The following is a 26,485-nucleotide window of genomic DNA, read 5'->3' on the forward strand; positions in this document are numbered from 1 at the left end:
TGGTAGAGAGTGGGGCAATACACCAACACAGTCTTTTTAATACTATGGCTGTCAAGTCAAGGTTCAGTGTACAATTCCCAAAAATCATGTGGCTTTTGGGTGAGTCACATCAGCAACCTTACCCTTCCCTTTGCATTTGGACTCCTACATACACCATGGTTAGCTGCACAGCCAGAGTTCATTTGCAGAAGGTATCAGCATCATAATCTTGGGTCATGAAAATATAAAGTCTGAGGTTTTTTAATTGTTACAGTCAGACTTACACAGACTTTTTTGTGGAGTGCATGAAGCAAGCACTGAGGCTATTTGAGTGGCTTTGTGTTTCTTACATGTCCAGTTACTTCTGATGCCCTCTCAAAATAGTCTGTCTAAAAACCTCCAGAAGTCCACTTGCCGTTATCATTTTAAATAAAGATAAGTAAAGCCTTGGTTTTGTTTTGTTTTCTCTCTTTACCTACCTTCCCATTTCTCTCTGAACTTAAAATAAAACCTAGGTGGCAGCAGAGAAAGATTCTGACTTGACTCCCTCAACTACAATATGTACAGTTTTACATCAATCATTCAAAGAATTATAGGGCCAACAGCATAAAAGTCATTAGGAAAAAAAACAGAGTACTTTAATACTGCCAAATTCTTTAACATCAGCTTTTAATTTTACGTCAGTTGCAGCAAGCCTGTTATTTTTTATAGAAAGTTCTGATTTCATTCCCATCTTTCTTGTCAGCTGAAGGCTGAGGGGAGGAAGGCCCCAAGGCTGCAGTTCCTGAAACACACACACCTGAGTGGGAGTCAAGTGGGTTTTCTTTACTGACAACACGTCAGCCAGGAGAGGGAGCAGCAGAATGAAATAAGGTACAAAGCAGCAGCTCGGGAGAGAAAGAGGTACTCTGCTGCACGATTTAGCCTCTCTTAGAAGGTCTCTTCTTTCCTTCCTGGACTAGAATAGTTGCTGCTTTTATTTCCCCCCACGTTACAAAAGAAATAATGTCATATGTTAATGTCCTGGAAATAAAATTTGATGATTATTCGACAAAGAATCAGGTAACAGCAAAGGCTTGAGTAGTTCATATTCAAAAATATTTATTTTTCAGTTGTCATGATACGTGTCAAATTCTTGGTTACAGCAAAAAAATTGTAACAAACAGCATCACAGTGACATATAATCAAGCCATAAGAGTGCAGTTTATTACAACTGTGTAAACAAAAAAAAGTATTTCTGTAATGGGACTGTCCATGAACCAGATTATGGCATACAAAATCCCAGCAAAAGTCAAGAGAAACTTTTACAAAGAAAACAAACCCCCAAATTGAAGCAGAGCATATGAACCTGGCCAAAATGGCCCAATCCACATTTAATCAGAGAAAAGAGTGTCCCCAGAATTTTTGCTTGGCTTGTTCTCAAGGAAATTAAATCTTCATTGTTTTCAAGGCATCAATCCAGAACGTGAAATAGTACTATTATTGAATAATATGAATAAAGAGCATACATCTCTTAATTATGACAATGTGAATACCCCTACTGTTACATTATTAAAGGAGATGAGATGATTTGGGATTGTTATTGCCTGTATAGCATGACACCTTTAAAAGATATTCCTTAGGAAATAAAAATAAGTTACTGAGAAATAAAATCCAAAGTACACCATCAAAGAAACTTTTTTGTGCATAAATATAAAAAAAAGTAGAATCTTATTTTTATGCAATGAAAGTAAACAATTTGATTATAATACAAGGTACATACTGTAAACTGTAGGATACACTTTGAACTAAAAATATACTCATCTCAAACATATTTTATATATCAGCATCGAAAATGAGATTTAAAAACTTTAGATTTTTTTTTTTTAGATCATGCATTAGTTACAGTTTGCTTGATGGCCACAGTTTTGCCAGCAGCCTTTTAGTGTTCTGCGAGATCCTCTTAATAAAAACACACAGGTGTGAATTCCACTACATTTTACACATGTACCTTTCATACAGGAAGTTTTGCATATGTTCCATCTGCAGAGAGTAGGTCCCACAACAGCAGGAGGTAAAGACAGAGCAACCAAGGTACAGTTATCAAAAAGTACTGGACAGCTGGGAGTACATAATATAATTACAAGCTGGTATCTTCAGTTTACAGAAAGCTATACATTTGTTTGTTCAAACAAAAAAAAAGATAGACATCCAACATGTGCTTACTCACATGCTGACACAGAGCTCATGCAAACTTAAGAAAAAAATCTTACCCATTTTATCCTTCAGAAATGCTGCTTATAGTTCATCCTCAAATTGAGGTTCCCTCAAAAGCAGAAGGGGCCTGATGTGCAGATTGACTCAAGCAAAATGTAATTGCTTCTTCCACACTGAGATGTGAACAGAAGTATCAAACAGGAGATTTCACCGAATTGGGCTTCATTTCAACACTGTTAGGTCCAAATCCAAGTTCACTTGTCATTTAGCAATAAGACTACCTTAAAAAAAATAGAGTTATTTTCTTGGAGGAAGAACATTTTCTTCATAATAGCCTGGATTTACTACATTTCCAGCTGGATCATATCTTGCCACCACAAATGTTGAGCCATCACTAGCAGATGCCTTTCCAACTCCCATCTTTTTTGTGTTCTTCCAAACCATTGCTGTAAAGTGGCCTGAAGAAAGAGAGAGAAACATAAACATTCCCTTTAGATATTAAATTTGTAACATTTCCTTTAACATGTGAGGTGCTGGGGGAATAAAGAACAATATACAGCTGCTTCTTTGTCTAACATAAGAACAAGCTAAGGACATGAAAAGGAACCCTAACTCTAGCATTTTGTCTTGAAAACCCCTAACCTGATCTGTTTTCATACTACTATTCCCATTTCCATGTTCTGTATCCAAATAAGAACATGTAGCAGGAGAATTGTGAAAGAAGTAGTTTGATAAGTATCTGATGTAAAATTTGACAAAGATATATCACTGTACTCCCTGCAGTGTGAACAGCAGTTCTGGGAGTGACATTTGCTTTAACTGCCTCATACTCCCCCATGTGTTTGCATGTGCAACTCTTAAAAAAACCCCACTGTTTTTGTTGCTTCTCCTGCCTAGTTTAATAGCCACCCCTACATTGTTGTTCCCACTATGCATAGGCCAATCCCAAAGTCAGGGAGAAAAGTGTCATTTTCTTAATCTGAAACAAGGTCAGATACCTCTCTTGCTTGAGCATTATTTAAGGAACAACATTCTCAAATATATTTTGCACTATATTGTTAATATGCAGCCAATGACCTGTTCACAGTCTCCAAATTAGCTGAAGTGATCTCTGTGAGTAGAGTGATATAATTAAACAGAAGTCACATGTCAATGTAAACAACACAGTACATTTAGTAAGACTCCTATATTATTCCAATTTAGTATTTGTTACAAATTAATTTGCCTTAAAAATAAGTTGCCTGTTCAAAATTTCAAAGTCAGAGGAAAAATGCAGTACTAAAAAAAACCCTACAAATTTTGCTTATTTTCTAATTTCTCAGGGGTCTTTTACACTTTTGTAAAAGTTTTTAGCATAATAGTAGAAGTTTCATTTTTGAAGAGACAGTTCCCAGTCCGAACTTACCTGTCCTAGAAGAAAACCCTGGGTTTTGAAAGCTGTAATTTTTTATTTCACTGTACCATCTATCAGCCACATCTTTTCCTGAAAGACAAAAGAAATGTGCTGCAGAATCATGACATAAACACAAAAGTGTAGCTCACTTACAGCCTGGCCAGTAAGATCTTCTGTAACTTTCAGCTTGGAAGGTAATGAAGACACATCTGCCTCATCTTGGATAAGGTGCTCCTGTCATCAGGCTTATACATACAGCTTGCACCAGCTTCTTCCTCTTGAAATGTGTTTGAAAATGCCTAAGTGTGCCAGGTTTTCTAAGCAAAAGACCACACCTATGGATGTTTACCCCTTCCAGCTCCAGGTAAACCAAAGAAAAATTAAATTTCTGATGTCTTTTTAGTTTCCCATGTTCTCACCAGCATTGAATAGCTCTGATTTCTGACTGCATTTATTTTTAGTCGTTTCTACCTAGCACTAAAGCCATTGTGAAGGCCCATTTTGAGGCACTATAATCTGGGGTACTACAGAAACCTCAAATATTCATACTTAGGAGCTGTTTCTATGTGGAAGCCCTCCCTGTGTGTCCAGCATTGTCTCATCCCACCCAAGGCTTTCCCTGACAACAGCTGTATAAGGACTATGACTACAGCCAGGGACGTAGCTCAGACCCAAATTTGCAGATGCAATGCAGACAAATGTCAAATGTTACATGTTTTCCATTACTGGTTGTTAGGAAATTCTTGTGCCAAACACCAGGGGGATGAGAGGGGTCAGGTTTTTCCCTGAGCAACCTCGATAATTAAAATTCTGCTTAGCATTCCAGGATGTATCATCCACACAAGGCCAGGAGATTTCAAAGCAAGCTGCCAAAGCTGTTAAGCCTGCCATCATGAAGAATGCTGGTCCCTGGTGGACTGTTGGCTGCAGAAGAGCAATGAGTCATGCTTTGCTATTTCACAGCAAAAGTCTTAAACTTGTGCACTTCTGGAAGTCAGACACTGTTAACTTATTTAAACTTCAGTTTGTTATGACTGAAGTCAGCTAAAAGGATAATGCTGTTAGCCTGGCAAGCTGGTTGTCAGAGCCCTAGCTGATAAACAAATATTCAATGAAATGCTATCTCTAGAGAGGTTTATGAACTTGTAGTACTATGAACTTATATGCCACACTGGTCGTTAGAAATAGTGCTTAGTAGAGTAAATTTTTTTTCTACATAGAAAGGTAACAAAACATCTCTTGCCTCCCAAAGTAAAAGTTTCAGGAATAACAATTGGTTTCTTCTTTTCCTTCTCTCCTTGAACCGGAAAAACAAACCCAGTAGACCTGTATTATGGTTGAAGTATGTAGCACATACTTATTTGCTCATTTCTTACTCACACTAAAGCTAAAATGAAGGCTAAAAGAAAGTGAAAATAGTGACCTTTATGCAATACAAGAGGGAAAGAAAAAGCACATAGTAGAAAAACACACAACAAACCAATCAGGTCACCCTGTCCCACTCTACATTTCATAGCTGTGAAGGATTTAGATGGGTTTGTGGTAAGCTGGGTGTAACAGAAGTACAGCAGGTGACTGCTGACATATGAAGCCCATGTATTTTATGTGTAGTAGTGCCTAAGTGACTATACTACATAAGCAAGATTTTAGCAGATACAGGACTGCATTGTCACTGCTGCCAGCTTTTTATTCCCTCTGTTAATGTATCAGTGTGATATAGTATAAACAGTATTTAAGAGAAAGTCACCCCTACTCTGCTTACTGGAGCTCTGAGAAGTGTGCCTAGACTGCACGTGACAGAACTTAAAATCTCCATAATGCAAGTATTGCAGGGCACATGGAAGTTTTGGCAAACACTTTCTCTTTGTAATTGATTTGCTTTTAATTTAAAGAATACTATCATTTTTTAAATTGTTTGCTTTTTAATTCAAGAGAGATAGAAATGGCATCAGGTAAGACTGCCTCAATCCTGAACCTGAAAGACAATGAGCATAGTTGGACAGCACAGTCTATCATGTGTTAATTCCCAGATTTCAAGGATGAAAGCTTTCAAGTGACTGAGGCCAGGCAGTTAAAGCTGAGAAGCTGATCACTATTCTCCATTTTTCACACACTGGATCAAGTTTTCCTTATATAGCATTGCTGTCATCATCCTTGAATTAAAAGAGTCATGGCCTCATAAACTGTGAGAAAATAAAGACTGACTTTTTTCCAGCAAAAGAGAAGGTCACCAAAGGACTAGGCAACTTTTGACAAACTCTGTCCTGAAATCATGTTAAAGAAGTGTCCTGTAAGTGAAGGCAATGAATGGTATCTGTCACATGGCACAGGAAGTGAGGGGGAATCCAAAGTGGAAGTTATTACCTTGTGAGAAGACAGGTAAGTACCTAGTGATTAAACAGTCTCTCTTTCCTCTGAAATACTTTTATTCTGATTCTTTGCCCTTTGTGGAGCAAAGACAATGCCCTGGTGGGACATAAGCCAAACCAGAAAGTGACAGCTGGCACACAGGGGACCAATGAAAACCCCTGTTTTGAACCCAGTGACCTCCAGGCTTCCAGAGAGAAAATAGCACAAGGGTCAGGAGTGCACTGAGCCTACATGCTTTAGCAGCAACTTGCATCCTCAGACTTACTGGTTGACAAAACAGACCACAATATTTCCATTTAAATGTATTATGGAATAAATTATGCAGTCATATTTAGGGTCCGTTTTGATTGCTTTTCAATGTTTCATTGAAAACAGCTCCCCTGCCCCCAAAAGTTCCCCCAAAGCAAAGGAAGTTGGTTGCTGTTCAAAATGCTTTTCAGTCAGAAGGAAAAAATCAGAAAAGAAATTGCTCACATTCCTCATTCCTGATCAGAGCAGAAATGATAAAGTTTACTCCTCTCAAGAAGCACATGGATGTGCCCTTCTGTCAGAACTGCAGCTTCTCTTCTGTTGCTCTGCTTGTGGAACTGATTAATAAATATACTGCTGGGCTTTTTTATCACCCTTCCTCTTTGCACCGCTGTAAACTACACTCAATACTATATATTGAAAGTGTTTCAACACTTCCACTATGGAAACATGGTTTGACTCCACCCTTCTCCCAGTGAGAGATAGCTCACTGATGACCTGCTCAGCTAGGCTTGCTAGATGTTCATTTCAGAAGAGGCTGAATCTCAATCTAATGAGTTTCAGTCATGATGGACAATCTTCCTCAGATGAAAACTTGGTGCAACAATCCTTGAACTAATATCCAAGTATAGTTTTGCCCAAGACGAGGACCAGAACCAGCACAGTGATTGGATTTTATTTGCACAAACTATATGCTTGCAATGTGGCCACACTGACTGTGCCTCAAGCTTCCTCAGAGGGTCAGAGGAGGGACCATGTGGGCTCAGTCCATATGTAGGACTAACAGTCTAAATTATGTCCCCCTTATTATCAAGGGGCCACTGCATGTGTAAGCAGTGACCTGGCATCTCATCAGCTGTGCTGTTGTCTCATTAAATGTCATTTTTAGCTATTCTCCTGGGTGAGGAGCTCCATTCTGTGTGGATGTTGAGGGTGTGAGTGCCAAAACTGGTACCAGACTAAGGACTGCAGGGACCTCGGTGTGGTGCCAGCAACTGGAGCACCAGCAAAGCACGAGAGGGACCAGCTGGTGAGCAGGTGAAGTGCTCTGGGGGGAGATGCAGAAGTGTATGGCCACTGCAGGGTGGGTTCTGGTCAGCAGCCAGGGACCTGCGTGTGTGAGATGCACTGTGCTGGTGACTGGAGTGGAACTGCAGCTGCAGGAATTGGTGTGTCCAGGTGCAAGCTACTGGGGAGATCGGGATCCAGGGACAGCTACTGGGCAGACAGTGTCTGAGCTCAGTTACTGCTGGGATCCACACTGGGATTCTATTTCTATTATATACATATATATAAACATATGTAATTTAACACTATACAATATAAATTACATCTACTTTTAAATCATTTACTGAGAAATAGGTATTTGTATTTTTATATACTACATTAATTTACTTATATATACTCCAGTAACATATATTGGAACATATATTGGAATCAGCTGGAAAAGGAAAGAGGAAGAGGCCACTGGTGCTGTTCATTTTAATACTGACTGCATCTATTTGTGCTGCTCTGCACATAAACACATATCCATGATATATTGTGCAAGACTGGACACACATTCCCAGCCTCACCATTGGAAACACAATGCTGTGGCAGCCCTATTCCTGTATTTAGCTCACCTCAACTGGGCCCAGTTAATTTCTCTGGGCCCAGCTCTACTGTTTCTCCTCATACCAAAGAATGCTTAAATCCTCAAGTAATCCCACTAAGTTGCCAAAAACATTTTAATAGAATCACATAGACCATATTTCTCTGCAATTGGACAGCACCTTGGTGATCTACTTAAAAAATAAGTTTTCATAACATTCTTTCAACCAGTCAGGGGAAAGAGGGTAGATTTAACATTGTCATTGAAATAAAATATCTACCTAGACTAAAGTCATACCAATGGCTTTTGGAAGTAATTCTCTGCTTTCAACATCCCTCATGCAGGTCCTTACTTTATTTCACTTTATTTAACACTATTGTATGAGCCTGGTGTTAGACAGCAAGAGATACATCAAGGCAGGCCTTCAGTCAGAGCACACTCCTCCAGGGCTTGGACAGACAGTGCTTGTGCTGTTCTGCACACTAGTCCCAACCTTAGGACTTAGGAGGCCCAGATTCCTCCCACGACAGATCTGGGGGATAGCTAACTGGATTTCTCTTAAAACCTCTCTAGAGTTTCTAAACCATAGTGCTTCCACCAGCAAGAGGACATGTTCTTCTCAGCCACACCAGCCATCCCAAACAGAATTCAGACATCCGGTGCTTGCCTTCAGCCTCCCAACACACGAGAAATGAGATGAGGCACCCTGAGAAGCCTGACATAGCACAGCTGCCAAGACAGGCTGCAGTCTCTCGCATTAGTGGCAGATGACAGCTCACTTATTTGAACAGACAAAGAAAAGTCTGCCACAAAGCAGTTCCTGCAGGACTGGAGGGAGGAAACAGCTGTCAACTCTTTCTTGGATTACAGGGATAAACATATTTCTAGCAACAGCTTTAGGCTATGTAACTCTAAAATCCTGAATAGAATTCAAGGTATTCTTGTACCAAGAGAGGAGTCATATTAGAAGGCTTTATAGCTGAAAGCTTAAATCTTCCCTGAAACAAGAAATGCATCTTCTGGCATTATTACAGAACTCAGCAAGAGCCAAAATAAACAACAGCATCACTTTTTGAGAGAGAATACAGAGTATTCTAGAGGTTTATTGAGTCTTGCTTTATCTGGGAAAGAAACCAGAAGACACTGCCTGCCTTTGTTAAGTCCCTGAATGGATGTCTTAATCCAAATTTCAGCCTCATTGAGCAGGATACAAATTAACTATCCAGAGGGAACTATATGAGAAAAAGAGGAAGAATGAACCAACTCCACAGAGGTGAAGACTAAGCCTATATGAGAAAATAACTTCCTTTGAAGAACTAGCTTTCTCATTGTGGTACTTTGAGTGATCCTGTTGCATTGGAAATGTAGAAATGTTTCACAGAACAAAAGAGGATGTAGCTTAACTTCCTCAACATGGTATTTAATCCTGTGGATAAAAACCAGCAAAACTTCGCAAAACTGGAAAGTTATGTATGGAAACTGCATTGAAAAAACAGACTGGATCGAGAGAAAAGACAGACATTTTGTACAAGGATTTGTGTGTTATGTTTCTAGCTCTCTAAAAGGGAATTCTGTGGCTTTAACCCCAAGGGAAGAAGCACAGGCCAGTAACACAAACAAGAAAGAGCTAAGCTCAGTCAGTGAGTCACAGCCACTATGCAAACTCTGCCATACATCTGTGTTTTCCCATGCTGCTCTGATCCTTTCCTCACACCATTGCAAAGGACAGAATGCCAAATATGAGCAGATCAAATTGTATTTTTCCACCATGGGTTTCTTTTTCAACATGAAAATTTGGACTAGAGTTGGCACTTGAAGAGGAACCAAACAGCATCCCTGGGACTAAAACTCACTAAAATTTCCAGGTCCTTCAAACAGAGCCTCCAGCCTACAGAAAAGATCTTCTGTTTCTTTGGGGCTGTGCTGGAATTCCAGGGGTAGATTGGAATAAAGAAAGCAAGTGGTCACTTTTAATGCATCCCACCTGCTGTCCCAGCAGGCTGAGGCATGAGCCCTACTCACTGAAAGGAGGCAGGAGGGAAGAGCCTGCTGAATCTCTCTCCAGCTGAGGGGTCACTACAGACTATCAGCCTGACAAAAATTCAGCTCCTGGGGCACCCAAACCAAAGGCTCCCAGTTACAAATTACATTTACAATCAGAAAATACATGGAGTAAAACAGTCTTCCAAAATGTAATAATGAAAAAAGGGCATAAAGCTGTTTCCTGACAGATTGGAAGATACTAGTGGAAGGACATTAGCCACTGTCACTTTGGTGTCCAGTCCCCTGCTTTTGCCCCTACAAACAGGAACTGCTGTGCAGCGTGCAAGAGACATTTTTCCACTTCCCTCACCACAGCTGGGCTGTGGGCAGACCTCTCTTTGGCTGGGACAAACTAAGGACAAAGGTGAAGTAGGAGGCACTGTTGACTTCCTTCTCTCCTGCATGGACACACAAGTGCCACTAAAGACAGCTCCGCAGCAGGGACACAGGGAGCAGCGTAGCTGCCAAGTCCTGTCTCCAAAGGGACATAACACACCACCACAATCCCGTACTCTCTCTGTGCCCACATATGCTTCTTGCTCTCAGGACACATAGGTGACTGCAAACCACCAGCCTGTCCCCAGGGAACTTGGGCTGGGCTATGCTGGATACATTTTTGAAGTAGAGGAAAGTCCAGCACCCTTGCTGAAGTACTTAAGATAAGGCATTTATCAGGTGTCTGTGAGATAACGAGTGAAGAGAGCTCACCTGATTGGTCATAGGATGCCCATGCTAGGTTTTCTCCACAATTCCCATTAGCGGACTCAGAGCTGTGCTTGAGGACCCTCGTAGTAGCCAGTTCTTCTGCATACCTAGCAAAGGAATCCACACATTGAGTTAGGGACCGCAGCTGCAATGAGCAGAAAGGAGGAGGAAGAAAAGGATATGCAAGCAAGGAATTGTGCTGGAAGATGATGGGTTTAAGTCAAGTTGCAAAGCCCTGAAGCCAGAGATGCTTTAAGGTTACATAGATGAATGAGTTAGGCAAAGGAAAAACACATTTTCTCTCTCTTTCATGAGTATCTGTATAAATTCTGAGAAGGGCCCAGAAGAAATCAAAGGGCAGATCCCCTTGCACCACATCTTAACCAGCACTTGGAAATCCAACGGCCATCCTCAGCCACAGCTGTGGGTGGAAAGGGAAGTACCCACAGCAGTTGCTACAAGTACTACCTCCTGGCATTTCTAGGTCCCTCACAGGAGTAAACTAAATGTTCTCAGTGAGGCTGGGAAAAAAAAATAGAAGTGGGAATTCAGTCAAAGCAAGCATAAACTCCCTACATTTACAAATGAAAGAAAAAAGCCAAATGCAAAAAAAAAGAGCAATGTTCCAGGCAATAAGCTGGAAGAGAAGAGGAGACTCTGAGGCAACAACTGTGTAAACCAACATAGGGATAAGCAGCACTGTTTCTATGGAATTTGACATGTGTGCAAAGGTGGGATGTACTTTATTTTCTTAGAATAATAGGTTAAGAAAGTACATCATGGGTAAAGCAATTATTCTCTTTATTCAACATTGGAAAGGCTTCAGTACAGAGATAGGGAAATTGGAAAGACCATTTGTTATTCCCTATAGTGGCAACACAGAGAGTCATCAGGTCATAGATTTAAAATTCAAGTGAGACAAAGCTCTTCTCCCACACTGTGCAGCAGAAGTCATTGCCACAGGACAATGCAGGCAACAAGGCACATGTGAGTTTGAAAAAGAGAGAGGCAAATTCACAGTGTATGGGTGCGGGGAGGAATCTTCACAGCATATTAAACAACAGCAACAAATAAATGAGGATACAACTTACTGCTTAGGAAAATGGTAATGTCCAGGATAAATCTGTAATTTCCAGAAGAAGATAATGGGGGAAGGATCACATTTATTTTGTCCTCCTACTCCTTCCCTAATCATGAATTGCTGGCATCTGCCAGAGACATTAATTTTGTCCAGCTGAACATTTTGACCCAAGCTAGTGCTTCAGTCATTAGGTTCTAATTTCCTTCTGCCCTAATCCTCCCACCAAAACAAAAAGAGGAGCGTTTAGCTACATCCATTAATTTAGAAATAACGAAAACTTGTCAGTTGCCAGTTTGCTAGATCCTGGACTAAAGGATCTTTAGATGCTATCTCTACAGTCCTGTAATTTTTCTCAGGATCCTCATATCCCAAGTTAGAGGCAGAACTGAGACTAAGTACACATTGCAGATGGATGAAGCTGCCAGGGATTTGAGACAAAAGGTGATTAATCCACTCCAGCTCAGGCAGTTGAAAGCATGAGATTTTCATCTGAGATCATCACCCTATGCTTCATTACAGTCAGAGATAAACAGACACCTGCTGAGGCTGACTCATCTCATGTTAAAGCAGGGATCCAATAGTCAGTTCACCTGTCACAATAGCTGGAACTGAAAATAGTAGGAAACACCATTTTCAGCACAGGTAGAGAAGCACAGAAAAGCACCCAGAGAGAAAAGCACCTAAATACATACCAACAAAGGTGAATATATATATAGGATATACCTAAAGAAAGGTGAAGTTCTTCTTTTAATTTAAGAATATACAAGATCTGCCTTGACAAATATGATTTCTTAAATTTCATGTCTTTTATTCAGACCAAAACATTGCTTGTTCTTGCTATCAACCAGTTTTACCAGTCTCTGAATAAGTCTTTTAATTCTTACAAGTTACAGACCTCAAGCAAAGAGAAACCTCTCTTAGTTGCTCATCGCAGCAGGGCATCAGCTGAGACCAAAGAGGGCTGTGAGGAATTTCTGAAGGATCTAAAAATACCCAGCAAGGGGAACAGCACACTTAGAGATAAATGAGGAGCAATGCATATTTGATGGAATAATCTGAAATATTCATACAAGCCAACTTGTTCAAACTGAGTGTTGCACTTCTGAAACCCAACAAGTGCTATTGACAAGTCAATGAAATCTCTTCCTCACTGTAAGCATGAAGAATGGAAACAAAACAAAACAAAAAACCAAAAAAAAACCAAAACAAAACAAAACAAAAGAACAGAAGGAAAGCCCCAGCAGATTACAAGGTTGGTGGATGAGTCACTGGCTTTCTATATCTTAGGAATACTGTATCCAGTTATAATGGTGTGTCAAGAAATGAAAAAAAAAAAAAAAAAAGTGAAAACACCAAGATTTTTCTTGCTGCCAGAGGTCACGTCCACATGCCATTTACATGGTGTGCTGTACAGCACAACACCTGGGAGAAATCTAGGAGCCAGGAGCCAGTTCATCTGTGTGACATCTGTGTCCCATCATGCTGGGACAATAAATCAGGTTCTGGAAAGCCTCCAGTATCTCTGGCTCCTAATAACCCAGCACAGAGAAATCTGTGTGGTTGTGGTAGAAAGATAATGGGAGGAGAGCTTATGTCTAGAGTAGGGATCAAACTGCCCCCCATTTAGTATATTTTATCTTCTAAATAGTTTAATCAGTATTTACTCCTTCAGTTATCTCCTTTGTACTGTGAGGATCAGCATGAAAAAAAAATTGAAGATTTTTAAATCTACTTTTTGAAAAAGATTGCTGTAAAGAGAAGGGAATTAATCTGGTTATCATAACTACAGTAAAGAGGACAAGCAGTATTGGACTTAAATTTCTGTAAGGAAGACTCAAGTCAGAGAGCAGGAAGATGGATTCACTATATGTTAGACTGAGAAGAAGTTGTGCAGATTTCAACACTGGAGTAGAGGCAAGATGTTTCCTTCCTGACAGAACAGAAAACATACAACACTTACTTTTGAGGATGGGAGATAGATAAATTAATCACAAGTTACTTCCTCCTGATTCCACTGATCTTAGACCAGTCACCACTTCTTACCATGAAAAAGTTCTTTTCCTTCTATTTCAGCAGGAGTGGATATTCTCCTGCAGATGACAATCCCTCATCTGACAGAAGTGGTGGTGAAGCATGTTTTGTACAACTGCCCTCTGCAGAGGACACCTACCAATGCAGACAGATGTAGTCCACATCTGAAACAGACTCCAAGAAAGATTTGTACAGTTGTGACCACAGAAGCGTCCATGTGACCAGCTACTGCTATGTGATGGAAAAGAGGGGATGGAAGAGTAGTCCCTCACTTTCTACTCAGTAAGTCTTCACTGGTTATCAGCACGTCAAAATGAAAATGTCTTTGCAGTAAAAACAGTCAAACCGAACAGATAAAAGTGTCACAAATCTCTTTAGAGAAAAGAAAGGACTGAACTCACTGTTGGGCTCCTCTGTTTAACTTCTTGCAGAGTTTTAATGGGGGGACTCCATGTTTCTTCCTGTAGTCATTGTGTACTTTCAAGACTTCTTCAGCAAATTGTTTGGAAGCTGAAATCACATTAAAAAAAATTGGAAAGGTCTGTCAGATATAGACATTAGTGAAGACAGAAAAAGCATACCCTGTACCTAAGCCCTGATGCAGGCTGGACAGAAGAACACAAGAGTACCCTCATTACCTCGCAGCAGGGTAAAATGAACCACTGACTTCCATCCAGAAACAAACTCTAACAGATACTCCCTTTGGGAAGCTACAGACTCGCCAAAGGTTGAAGAAAACTGTGATCCTTACTGCTTTCCTCAATAGCAAGGTGATTTAAGGTTGGTCAATCGGTTTGTCAGTTTAAAACCAAAATCTGTTTGACTGACTTTCATTTTAAGATATCAGTGCACTGCATCACCATTCCAATCTCAGAGTAAGCAACAAATAAGTCTTTCAAGGAGATGCATTAAAAATGCAAATGATTGTCCCTCTATGCAAGAATTGTCTGTATTATTCAGGGCACCACCTAAAGAGAATGAAGATACTAAAATGTTTAGATCTCTACAAGTACTTGGAAACATGCACCATTCTTCTAATTCATTTTATAGTATAAATTCATAGAAATCTCAAAATGCACCTTTATTTGGCTCAAGACAAATAAATGTTCACAAACAGCAAGTGGTAAGAGAAGAAACAACTACTGTGGTATGGGTTTTTATATTTATTAATGACTCATCAGCTTCATTTCTGAATATCTCAGTTAGCATGACTACTATAATTTTCCTTGTAAGACACTTGGGAAACCCAAACAGATCCTATGACTAGAGAGAGTTTCCTGTTATTAACCTTAGATTTCACAACTTCCTCTCACTACTTGATCCTGACAACTAAAATCAATCATTCTCTGCTGTATTAGCATTATTCTCTTCTGCTGTTTGTAATGATGCACTTTCCCCACCATAGAGCTGTCAGTTTGCACACATTGCCCTCAGGATTTTTTCTTAAGGTGATTACCCAGCTCACTCTCATGCTTTAGGCTGTTCTTGGAGCTCTCTCCAGTTTCCTCAATCGTGCTGGGATAATACAGCAACCTAAAATAATCTCAGCATCTAGTGCATACAAGAAAGCCATTACAGTTTCATGCAGTACCTTACATCTTTTGAATACAGTCTGAAGTTGGTTTGACTCTTTCCTGACCAAAGTGTCATTGTGGACATATATCTAACATATTGTCCATAATATGCTTTCAGGCTCACTTTTTTGGTATCAGTTTGTTGGTATAACACAGCAGCCCTGTTGAACCAGGTGACATCTGCTCACCACCTCCCTCCTCTTCAGTTCTCCCTCAATTTTGTGTATCACAAGTTGCACATCATCAGAAAAACAGGCACCTCCATTCTGGTATTCAAGCACACAAACTCCTTTTTGCTAATGAACCTGCCCCATCAGTTTTGTTACCATAGCTCACAGCTCACTGGTTCTATCAGGCCAGAGTCTTAAACCTCTCATCTGCTCTGTTACAGAGGTAGCCAATTTCTACAGCATCTATCAGAAGTCACTGAGGAAAGCAAGCCTACATCAAATTCACCTGCTTCCCTGATGCAGGGCGTCCAAGCTTCCAAGCAAGGAAATGTTAAGACAGCCTACAAATTAAAGACATTGAAAAACATAGGTTTGAAAGTTGCATTACATACTCCAGACTAGTTTGGGGTTTTTTTGTTGGTTTTTTTTTTGTTTTGTTTTTTTTTTTTTTTTTTTTTTTTTTTGTTTGTTTGTTTTGGGGTTTTTTTTGTTTGTTTTGTTATTTTTCTTGAGACCATGCTAAACTTGTGGCTGTTATCATCTAGACTTAATATCCCACCCAGTCAGCACTGAATGGATAAATAATCTGACCTGCAAGTATGGAAGTTTCTATTCAAATAATTTGCTCTCAATGACAACATCAAATTGAAATTCTAATTAAAAAAAAAAAAAAGTCAACTGAAATACAGATTTTGCAGTGCTCAGTACATACATTAACAGAAATACTGCAATGTAGCTCTGTACTAACTTTATGACTTACAAAGATAACAAGTCATGGACAAAACTGAGTTGCTTCTAGCTGCAACAGGCACTGCTATGCTGTCCCTGGAGAACCTCCATCCTCCACTTCCTTCAAAGGTGGCTGCTATAGAAATGCTTATCTCTGTGACTCAAGCTCATGTGCTAACCACCTCCCTCTGTACAGCTTTTCCCATGCCTGATGATGTGTGGAGAGGGACGCCCAAGTGCCAGATATATTTCAGATTTGTTTCAGAATGCATGCTAAGTTTTTCCATTTTACCAGTGTTCCATACACTGAGAAGCCAGGCATTAAAAGTGAGAGTTAATGGGAGTTTTCAGGCTCCCACCCAAATGGGAGCAGCTTCCCAAACAGCTGTGGAGACGTACTTCTTTCCCTTCATGTAAGCTACTTAAGCTGCTAGAAAATATTTTCTACTGCCAGACAGTTAAGTTTGGTCATGAATCATTACACACCTTAATAAGTAAAACAACTGAAGGTATTAGATACAGTTGCTTGCTCCTCAATATTCAATTATTTGCCTCTATTTCTCATTCTTCTGGAACATAGGCTAAGCTAATGGCAGCATGTGACATTGAATTTCTAAGCTATGATGTGGTACAGAGCATACCTTACAGCTGTTATTCTCTTGGACTTCCAGATTCATTGATCAACTTTGTGTGACAGAGAAAAATAAGCAGAGGAATCTAGGTTGCCTTTTCCCTTCACATTTGTTTTCCTGAGAATTCTATTTCTCTATTCTTACTGTCTCTAAACAGTGCCAATCTACTCAGTCTTTCTTGCATGAAGAGCTCTTCATGCCTGAATCCATACAACCTCTTGTTAGAGCTGTCTTCTCCTGTCATTTCTGCTTTAGTTTGGGCACCAAACCAGAGGTGAATTACCTGAACATGTGTTCCACAATATGAACTGCCCTGCATCACCTTTGCAGCTGTCAACTGCACCTCCTCTGCTGGTCTTGTGGCGCCGCAAGATGAAAACAGTGAATTGTCCCACAAAGCACCAAATCCCTACACAGCAGAAATGCTGTGGGTAGCCTTTATGTCATCATAGGGGACACACAACATTATAGCAGCCACACATATGACTAGCAAAACAGGCATACATTTTTATACCTAAGTATCTACCCTAGTGACTCAAAAAAGAGCCCTGTATCAATCTCCAGAGGTATTGTTTCTTCTCAGTGCTTTTTGTCCTATTGTTTATGGATTAATCTTCACTGGTAATGTTTTACTTCCCATAAATACTAAGTTTTTCTATTTAGCCTTCAAATAATTAATATATAATGCTATCAGCAAGAGAGAGTTAGGACTGTTCAGTCTAAAGAAGACAAAGCTTTGGGAAGACCTTATTGTGGCCTCTGCTTAAAGGGGGGCTTATAAGAAAGACAGAGGCAGACAATTTATTAGGGCTTGTAGTGATAGGACAAGGGATAATAGGTTTAAAATAAAAGAAAGTAGATTCAGGCTAGATGTATGGTACGATTTTTTAATGATGAAGGTGGTGAAACACGGGCACAGGCTGCCCAGAGAGGTGGTGAATAACCCATCCCTGGAAACATTCGAGGTCAGGTTGGATGGGACTCTGTGCAACCAGATGTAGTTGAAGATATGCCTGCTCTGGGGGTTGTATTAGAGGACCTTCAAGAGTCTCTTCCAACCCAGATTGCCCTATGTTACTATGAAACAAACCTCATTCAGAGTCCTACAGGGAAAAGTACCATTATGTCTGTCTCAATCTCTCTCTGAACCATGACAGAGGCCTCAAACTCTTCATCCAGTGTGTGCATTAGAGGTGAATTGAGAAAACGACCCCACCTTTCAATCTTCCCCCAAAAATAAATACCTAGAAATTTGTTCTTACATTAACAGGACACTGCATGTTACTTCCATGTTACTCTTTCGGGCCCAGACCCCAGGCAGAAAGAAACTATCTTGCTTCCAGCCAGGCCAGAGCTAATTTTTGCAATAGCCAGGAGGGACCACAGCTAGGACCTGGAGATTATTCTATAGCACCTCTCATCATTTTCCAGGAATGGGGGAAGGAGTCTCTTCCATGTCAAGGTAGCATGGCACAATCAGCTGTTTTAGGCTCCGAGTGGTAGTGAACATTTGCATATGAATCATTCACCTGTCTTGCATATTTTTCTATAAATATTGTTGCTGTTACTCTTTGTTTTCTTCCTCTTTCCAGTAAATTGTTTCTCATTGCTGTTTCCAGTAAATTGTTCTTATCTCAACATGTCTTTACTTTTTGTTTCTCCAATTCTCCTCTCCAGCCAACCATGGGAAGAGAGAGAGGGGATTGAGAGAGCAGTGCATCATCTGGGGTGGTTTCAGTGGGAATACTAAATTGGACAATACCATTCCTAAACCACAACAGAAGCTAAGTGCCAGAATACATGGAGAAGACAGAAGCAAAGTAGATAGAAAACACATAAAAGGTAATTAAGTAATCATTTAAACACTGAGTTTAAAGCTCTGCTTTAAAACCAAAATCCCTTCAGTCTCCCTTGATTCTACAGAATTGTTCTGCTCTACATTGGAAGCAGAAGTGGGTTATGGAATAAGAATGCAGCAAATACAGCTTTTAGTATGCCCAACAGGTTTGTGGAAAAATAATTAGAATGTTTAGGGAACTGTAAAGTAATTATATCAAAAAGTATTTTTACTGCACTTTCTTGCCTCCCATTTGGGACAGTAACATTTTCCAAGACTGGCCCTTAATGCTCTATGTCATTTGGGAAAATGGATCTGACACTTCCATTCATGATCCATTTCCAGCCATAAAAACTGATCTCCCCAGTGTTAAACTCCCCTTTTCTCTAACATAACTGCCTGATTGCTTGGAAATAAACAGAAGAAATGAAACCATGTATAAATCCTGGAGGAAAGGAAAGATAAAATCATACTATGTTTAGAAAGTATTGTATCCTGGGTGGCGTTTCCTTGTCTCTTTTTACACAATCAAGAATTCAATAAAGGGGCAAGGTCTCCATCCTATACAATAGGCATTTATGAGAGATATCATAATTGTTGGTACATGATTTCCCTTCCAGCCTGAATTATCCTGTAACCTTACTACAAATTAGAAGAGAAACTATTGCTGATGGAAGTGAAAGGAATTGGGAGTTATAATTAGATACTAGTTTAAATGGGAGTAATTTCCTGGAACCTTCCTATGTTTGCTGCTCAAAATAGCTTTCTCTTCAGCTCAGGAGATCCTTCTTCTGGGAGGAGTTTCTGTGATGTTTCTCAGCATCCAGTTTTGCCTGAATTTGCTCACACACTTGCTTATCGCTGGGGTGAGCTTCAGGACAACAGTGAGATGTCTGAGTTAACTGCATCTGATGGACAAGGACCCCACTCATTTTAATATCTGGGCTTGCTTTACAGCAAACTGGCAACTTAATAACCTTGCATTACCTGTGCCACACAATGTAATACACTCTTTTCCCCCATACCCAATTTGGGGCATGTGGCCTGAGAATATGAAGGTGCTGGTGCAATAATGTTTCAATGACATGAGTCATGTCACTATTTGATTGCAAATCCTATTCTTGCTATAATAGACAGTGCTGATTACTTCCTCACTTAAGGCCTTTTATAAACAGCAAGGCAATTGACTGCCCTGATTAAAAAGGAACACCTGGTAAACTGGAGGCTGCACAGCTCTGAGAGGCAGCAGAGCCTCCCCTGATTCAGGCATTTACAAAACAAGCAGCACTAATCAGCAGTCTTGAGGTCTTGAGCACTGACAGAAGCAACTTTTCACTTCCACTGGAGGCAAGGGTGTGAGGAGAAGACCTTGGCTTGTAGCCCCTGTCTTCTCCAAACTGACCAACAATCAGAACAGCAAGCAGTCACTTCCATGGACTGTTCATCTTGCATAAGGTTGGAACTGATTGCTCATCATTTCCAGAGCAGCCGGTCCTTTTGCATGAAAGACAATCAAAAGTGTTGTTTTTATTACTATTCTGCCAGGAAGGACACCTGAATGTTGTAATCATGCCACGCATCCACAGAGACAACATTTGTAGGCAGCTAATGTGTATGCTGCTATCCCTTTTTAAAAGACTAAGGAGACTGTCCCATCAGAAAGACTTCCTGTTCTTAAATCCAACTGCCACAGAATTCCTAGGGCACGTGCACTTCCAAACACAAAGCCATAAGTGACCTGCATGCGTTAGAATCGCACTGTGCAGGAGAAGTAATGCACGTGATCATCTCCATCTCTTCTTTCCCCAGTGCTGTATCTTCTTAGAGTTTATAATTACAGAAATTTATTGAAGAAAATAAGGCACAACTATATTCACTAATGAGTAGCAACAGAAATCAGTTGTTTTGAGTAAAGAAGTAATTGAATTGAAATGGAATAATATTTCTATTCATATTTTGCATGCTGTGTGTTCTTATGTTCTGCAGATGGACAGCAACAGACATAACCTTGTTTTTACCAGTGCCAAGCTCAATTTACATAGCACTGCTAGCTGTGTGGTGCCAACCAAAGTCTTTGGAAAGTGAAGAATTTTGCAAACAAGAATCAAAGTGAGATAGAACAATCCCATGTCTGCTCTGGCATTTTACCTCTACCATTCATGTTCTATCATGGTTTGGGGTAAGCATACTTGAACTAGCTTTAATCTCATCAGCTCCAGTATCCTCCCACCTTGCTTTTCTGCCAAGGACAGCCAAGATAGCTGTGGCAATGCTCAAAGTATGTTTACTTATGCACCTCCCTGAGGCATGGAAATATGGCCATGCACATTTCTTCTGATCACTGATGTGTGTGAACTCACCTAGCCAGTACCCAAAGTCAGGCAGGGAGGCACAGAAATCTTTCTTTACTCACATTTACAATCGATTATATCACCTGATTTTCATCCCTCTGCTCAACAGGTTAAACTCCAGTTCTCATAATTCAAAATCTTTTAAAAAAGGTATTTATTTCATAGAATCACAGAATAATACAATAGTTTGGATTAAAAGGGACCTTTGAAGGTCATCTAGTCCAATTCTCCTACAGTGAGCAGGGACACCTTCAACTATACCCTGTTGCTCAGAGCCTCATCTGACCTGACCTTGAACATTTCCAGGGATACATTAAATTATGTTTACAGTGACCTAAACAGGCCCATATTGTCTTCCTACACAACACCCCAGACTCCTACCACTTCCTCACACCTACTTGCACAGGAGCCAGTTCTGCACCAGGGAGATTGGGCCTCACCTAATCCCCCTCTGCAGGGCCAACCAGCCCAGCTCTGGCTGCTGTTCAGACCTTCATATACTGGGCAGAACTTGCCTACATCTGCCTGTAAAAACACAACAGAGATAGGCTCCAATTTATCTTTCAGAGAACAGCACAGACTCTACAGAAAGAGAGATCTGACAAAGCCTTCTGGCCTGTTGAGATAAATAATGAACAACCAAACAGTTAAAATCAAAATACTTGTTTTCTCATACTTTTTGTTCCTGCACATAGAGCAGCAACAGAAGCAAATTCAAACCCAGGCAAGACAGACACTACCAACTGTACTGAAAAAAAATGCAGGGTTTGCTGTATGTTTCCAGTAACAAAACCTTTCTTCATGCCTTTTTTTTTTTTTTTTTTTTTTTTTTAATGTACAACACAATAGCATTGGAAACCTTGGTAGGTATCTCAGTTACTACAGACCATCACATTCTATCTTATTCTTCCTGAGCCTTTCCCACTTGTTTTGGTATTTATCTGCCTTGAACACAAGGCACTAAGGGTATAATCTAACAGCTGACAGGAGCAACTGCTGCTGTAAGGGGTAGCTGCTGCATTCTCCTCCCCCACCAAAACCCTGATGGTTCAACAGACAGGTAAAAATTGGGCCCAGAATACTGTCAAAGCCTGACACATTCCTGGAAGACTTTTTTTTTAATCCTACTAAACTATTTTTTATCCTTATTGAACTTGAACCTAGCAACCAATGTCTTCTGCACACAGCAACTGGAGATGCGGGGCTATGAATTGAATTACCTTTGGTTTTGAAAAGTCATTTTCCCACCACACCTCCAGTTCAGTTCTGGTGTAAAGAAAGACAGTAACTTGTGTTGGCAAATTCTGCAAATGTCCCAATGTTACCAAATGCAAAAGCTCAGTTTCTAGCACTTCAGAACAATCCATCTCCCTATCCTCACCAGTCCTGAAAAATCAGCCAGCACAACTCTTTCTCATTTTGGCAGCTTGGGAGTATCTAATTTCTCAGAAAGCAAACAGGTCACTTGTCTAAAATGCCTGTATTTTTGTCATGACCTGCCATGGCTGTCTCTTACCAGGATGCTGAAGTAAAAGTCAACATTCCAGCTGAAGATGTAGCTCATTCTGCAGAAAACACAACAGTCCTTTTTACTGTACTCTGAAGATGCATCTTAAGAGTTAAAAACCAGCACATGCTTCTAAATGAGATTAAAACCAGCATGGAAAATTGCATTTAGTCTGGTTCCTGTCTCTTTTCCTGTTCTCAAAACACTTTCTCAGCCCCTCTGTTTTTTTGTACTGACTCAACATGCAGAGCAGTGGGTAACTCCTGGACCTCTCTATGGAGTCCCGCCCACATTTGCAGAAGTGGGGGAAAAAAGGAAAAACAGCAGAAAAATAAAACAAAAACAAAAATAAAATAAAACAAAACTCTAAAAAGAAAACCAAATTCTGTAAAATAATTGCAGTATTTCCTTGACACCGTCTGCACACGCTTGCCAGAATAAAGAGAGCTATTCCCCCGTAGGGAGCAAGTAGGCCAAGCTCCCTTCCCCCGCGAGGCTGAACCCGGGGGGAAGTGGGAGAAATAAGACTTTCAGCAGCCTTTCCTACCACCATCCCAGCCTATTCAGAGACTCCCACTGCTCAGCAGAAATCCACGTGCTCCAGGGCGGAGGAGTGGAGCTCGCAGCCAGCTGCTTTCCTGAGCATCGCCCGCAGCTGCCCGCAGGGATGGATATCCCCCGTGGGGCGAGGGCTGCCCGCAGGAGCCCGCCTCCGGCCGCGCACAGCTGCAGCGGGGTCAGAGCCCTGCCAGCACGGCAGCCTCAGCTACAGGGCAGCGAAGAGCTGCCAGCTCTCCATCTCCTCCTTTCCTGCAGAAACAGTATCCCTGTCTTTTTGGTTAGAGCTCGCTGGGATCTGTGGGGACGGCTGCCTGCACCCCACACTAATCCAAATGGTGCCTGAAAAGAAAAGACCTTGGGGAGGGCAGAGGGGGGTCTCCGTGTTTGGCTTAAGTATTTGCAGGAGCTATGACCGCGGGAGGCATTTTCTAACGCTAACAAGGAAGCCTCAGTATGAATTTGGTTTCATCAGCCTGCAGCTTCCAGGGAAGAAAGCTGAGTCAGAGGCGCCGATACTTTCAACGCTCAGCTCTATCCAATGAAACACAGCAATGCTAAGTCTCTAGCTCTGACACTTGCAATGAACATTGCTTCAAATATAATCTAACAACTAGTAATACAACATTGTTGGAGACTTTTTACCGAAGAACTGAGATTTCCAATAGCAGGGTTTTTTTGGTTTTTTTTTTTTGTTTGTTTGTTTTTTGGTTTTTTTTTTTGTTTTTTTTTGGTTTTTTTTGTTTTTTTGGGGTTTTTTTTGCATGGGGATATTTAGACCTCAAGACAGATTTACCAAAGTCAAGAGGTTAAAGAAACTGCTCATTTAATTTATATTAAAGTAGTGGTCCCGCTTGTCATGAATTAGAGCATCCTTAAATTAAACCTTCAGGTAAACTCTGCCTTAACCTTTCTGACTCAGGAGAGGAGTAAGGAATCTGTTCTGAGGTCAGACAGATCTGTCATGCAACCTGTTACATGTTCATGTACCCTAGTACAGAGAAATTTGTCTGCATCACACCTTAAGAGTACTAGGGCGGGAACATATTTTGTATTTCACACAAAACACAGAGGAAGCAGTACTCTGTACAACACCTGCTCTCCCCATTCAAAGGCAAACCACACTGAATGATCTCAGACAGGAATTTGAAGACTTCAGTGAACTAGAAAGGGCAGACGGGATTTAGTCAATAAACCAATTGTCAAGACAGGATCTCAGTTTTATGATTCATCTAAAAATATTGCACACAGCTCAAAGACAATAACCTGGACCTAGTTTAACATTGGTTTGCATTACACAAGTAGTTAGAAAACATTCTTAACATGTACCTAGATCTTAAGCTCTATTTGTATAACCACTTAAGGATGCAAACATTACCCAAGCCTTGGCAAAGGGAGTTCCTGGTCTGCCATTGTTCCTAAGTTTGTAAAAATCAACTAATGCACAGCAATAAATGTGCAGGGAAAAAAATTAAGATAGTAATTGCTTTATGATTGTTTTAGCAATTTTCATGCATTAAAATAAAAGGAGATTTTTATTCCTTTGGGGATTGTGAGGTGCACAGTGGAGTATCTATTGCTTTTGCCCAGTGTGGTTTGCTAATGTAATATACAGGCACTACACTGATTTGGTATTTGTACTTTTTAGCATGGGAAGTGCTGAGCTTGATATTTCACAGCAACTACTCTTATTTAAATTGTTATAGGGTTATTTATCCAAATCTAGCTGTCAGGATATGAGGCCAAACCCACCCACTGGCAGCTGGACTTTACCAAAAAAAAGCAGGTGGTTTGTCTGGACTGGGTGTCATACCAGTAAGCCCTTTACAGTCACATTTGCAGACAGCTCTGATCTCATCTAGCAAGCTGACCTTTAAAAATAAAGAAAAATGAAAAAAACCCAAAACACCCATGCTGAGGCCCTTTAAAGTGTTACTCACACAAAGATTTTCCTTAAGTTTCTCTGAAAAGGCCTATAGTTTTGAGTTAATCAAGTACTAGGTTTTGCTGAGCGCGTCCCCATATATGCTCTTCACACACAGGACAGACAGACAACATGCCACCAGCCTCTGATTTGTCACAGAAAGAATGCCCTAAGAACAAGAACAAAAAGTCCCATCCAGTTTCACAGGTGTTTCAGAAATTCAGGACAGTTTTTCACTCATGGCCTTAACAGGACAAAGGTGAAGAGCACTGAGCAGGTGAAGGGCATTGAGCACTCCTTCTTAAGGTCTCTGGCTCCTTGGCAGCTTTGGAGAAGTCTCTCCAGCCTAAACTGAGCAGGGCACACAAACAGCCAGCAGCAGTGGGGAAAGAACCAACAGCACAGGCAGCAGCAGCAGGGAAAGGCTTAAAGAATACGTGCACAGCTGGGGAGAGTTTCAGGAGCTGATCAAATCTGTCCTCAGTTAAATGGTAACCAAATCTTACATTTAAATCCTTCCGACAGGAAGGGTGATAAAGCTTACCCCCCTCGAAGCATCCTGCTGCTTTTCTGCAAGGCTAATAAGTTTTGTCAGACAGCAAGACACAAAATAACTTTAAAGCTACAGGATTCCTAGTAAAAGGAAAGCAAAAGTACTTCAGGTTACAAAATACAAAGTTGTATATGAAATACAACTACCTCTACACCCTGCAGGCTGAGGAGGGGGGTCGCTTTTCTTTTGGTTTTTTTCAATCCAACCCTTTGTCAGAGAGAAAGCTCCTCCCCAGGCTGTACCATGCACAAATGAAAACAGCCTTCTCCGAGGAAATCACTGAACACTTTAGCAACGCTTTCCAAGCACAAAACCAGGCACGGACTTTGTGCGAACACACAGCCAACTGCACGAAGGCATTTGCTCACCTGATTTCCCCATGACAAAGTGGGTTTCTTTTTTTTTTTTTTTTTTTTTTTTAATTTCACCTGCTTCCTCCTCTCTTGACTGAGTTCTGAGTTTTGCCGCTCAGTGCCGAGATGAAGTGTTCGCAGTTTCAGCTCAACTTCTTCATTCGCCTGCAACCGCTGCTGGGAAAAAAAAAAGAAACCAACTCGCTACCGCCCCTTTTTGAGCGCTGGAATAAGCCTGCCCATGACTTTATAAGGCATAGGGACACCGCTCTTTTTTCATGAAAAGATCCTGGTTAGGGTCAGGAGCTATTTAGACTTCGCAGTAACCAAGCAGCTCCAAAACAACATATGTTTTCACATACCATTTGAGGTTAGTAATCGCATCTGTCTTCTGATAAGAGTAGGCTGTGAGAAGAAATTCTGCTGACAAATAGTTCTGCTACCACAGTGGGCATAGCCCACGGGACTAATTCATACAGCTAAATGCTGCTGAAGTTTTACCTACTTGCTGTAAGTAAAGTTGTAACAGAAAAGTGATAAAGCACTTTGAAGTATAGCTACATTTGTATGTCTAAAATGAATCACTTCCTGCACTGTTACAACATAATCTGTAGAAGGCATTAGTAAAATAAGATTTTGCAGGTTAAAGAGGAACCGTG

At 40.6% G+C, this 26,485-nt stretch overlaps 1 protein-coding gene across 1 annotated transcript; it reads right to left on the bottom strand.

Moving 5' to 3' along the window:
- Positions 1–1,063: 1,063 nt before the first annotated feature.
- On the bottom strand, positions 1,064–26,377 carry GLIPR2 (GLI pathogenesis related 2). Its single transcript, XM_053994180.1, has 6 exons — positions 26,189–26,377; positions 25,842–26,000; positions 14,040–14,148; positions 10,530–10,633; positions 3,581–3,658; positions 1,064–2,633 (listed from the first exon to the last, which is right to left on the bottom strand). Exons 2-6 carry the CDS (start codon positions 25,852–25,854, stop codon positions 2,473–2,475), a joined length of 465 nt encoding a protein of 154 aa, XP_053850155.1. The 5' UTR covers positions 25,855–26,000; positions 26,189–26,377; the 3' UTR covers positions 1,064–2,472.
- Positions 26,378–26,485: the final 108 nt, after the last annotated feature.

The sequence above is a fragment of the Vidua macroura genome, chromosome 1 (assembly GCF_024509145.1).
Source record: "Vidua macroura isolate BioBank_ID:100142 chromosome 1, ASM2450914v1, whole genome shotgun sequence".
NCBI lineage: Eukaryota > Metazoa > Chordata > Aves > Passeriformes > Viduidae > Vidua > Vidua macroura.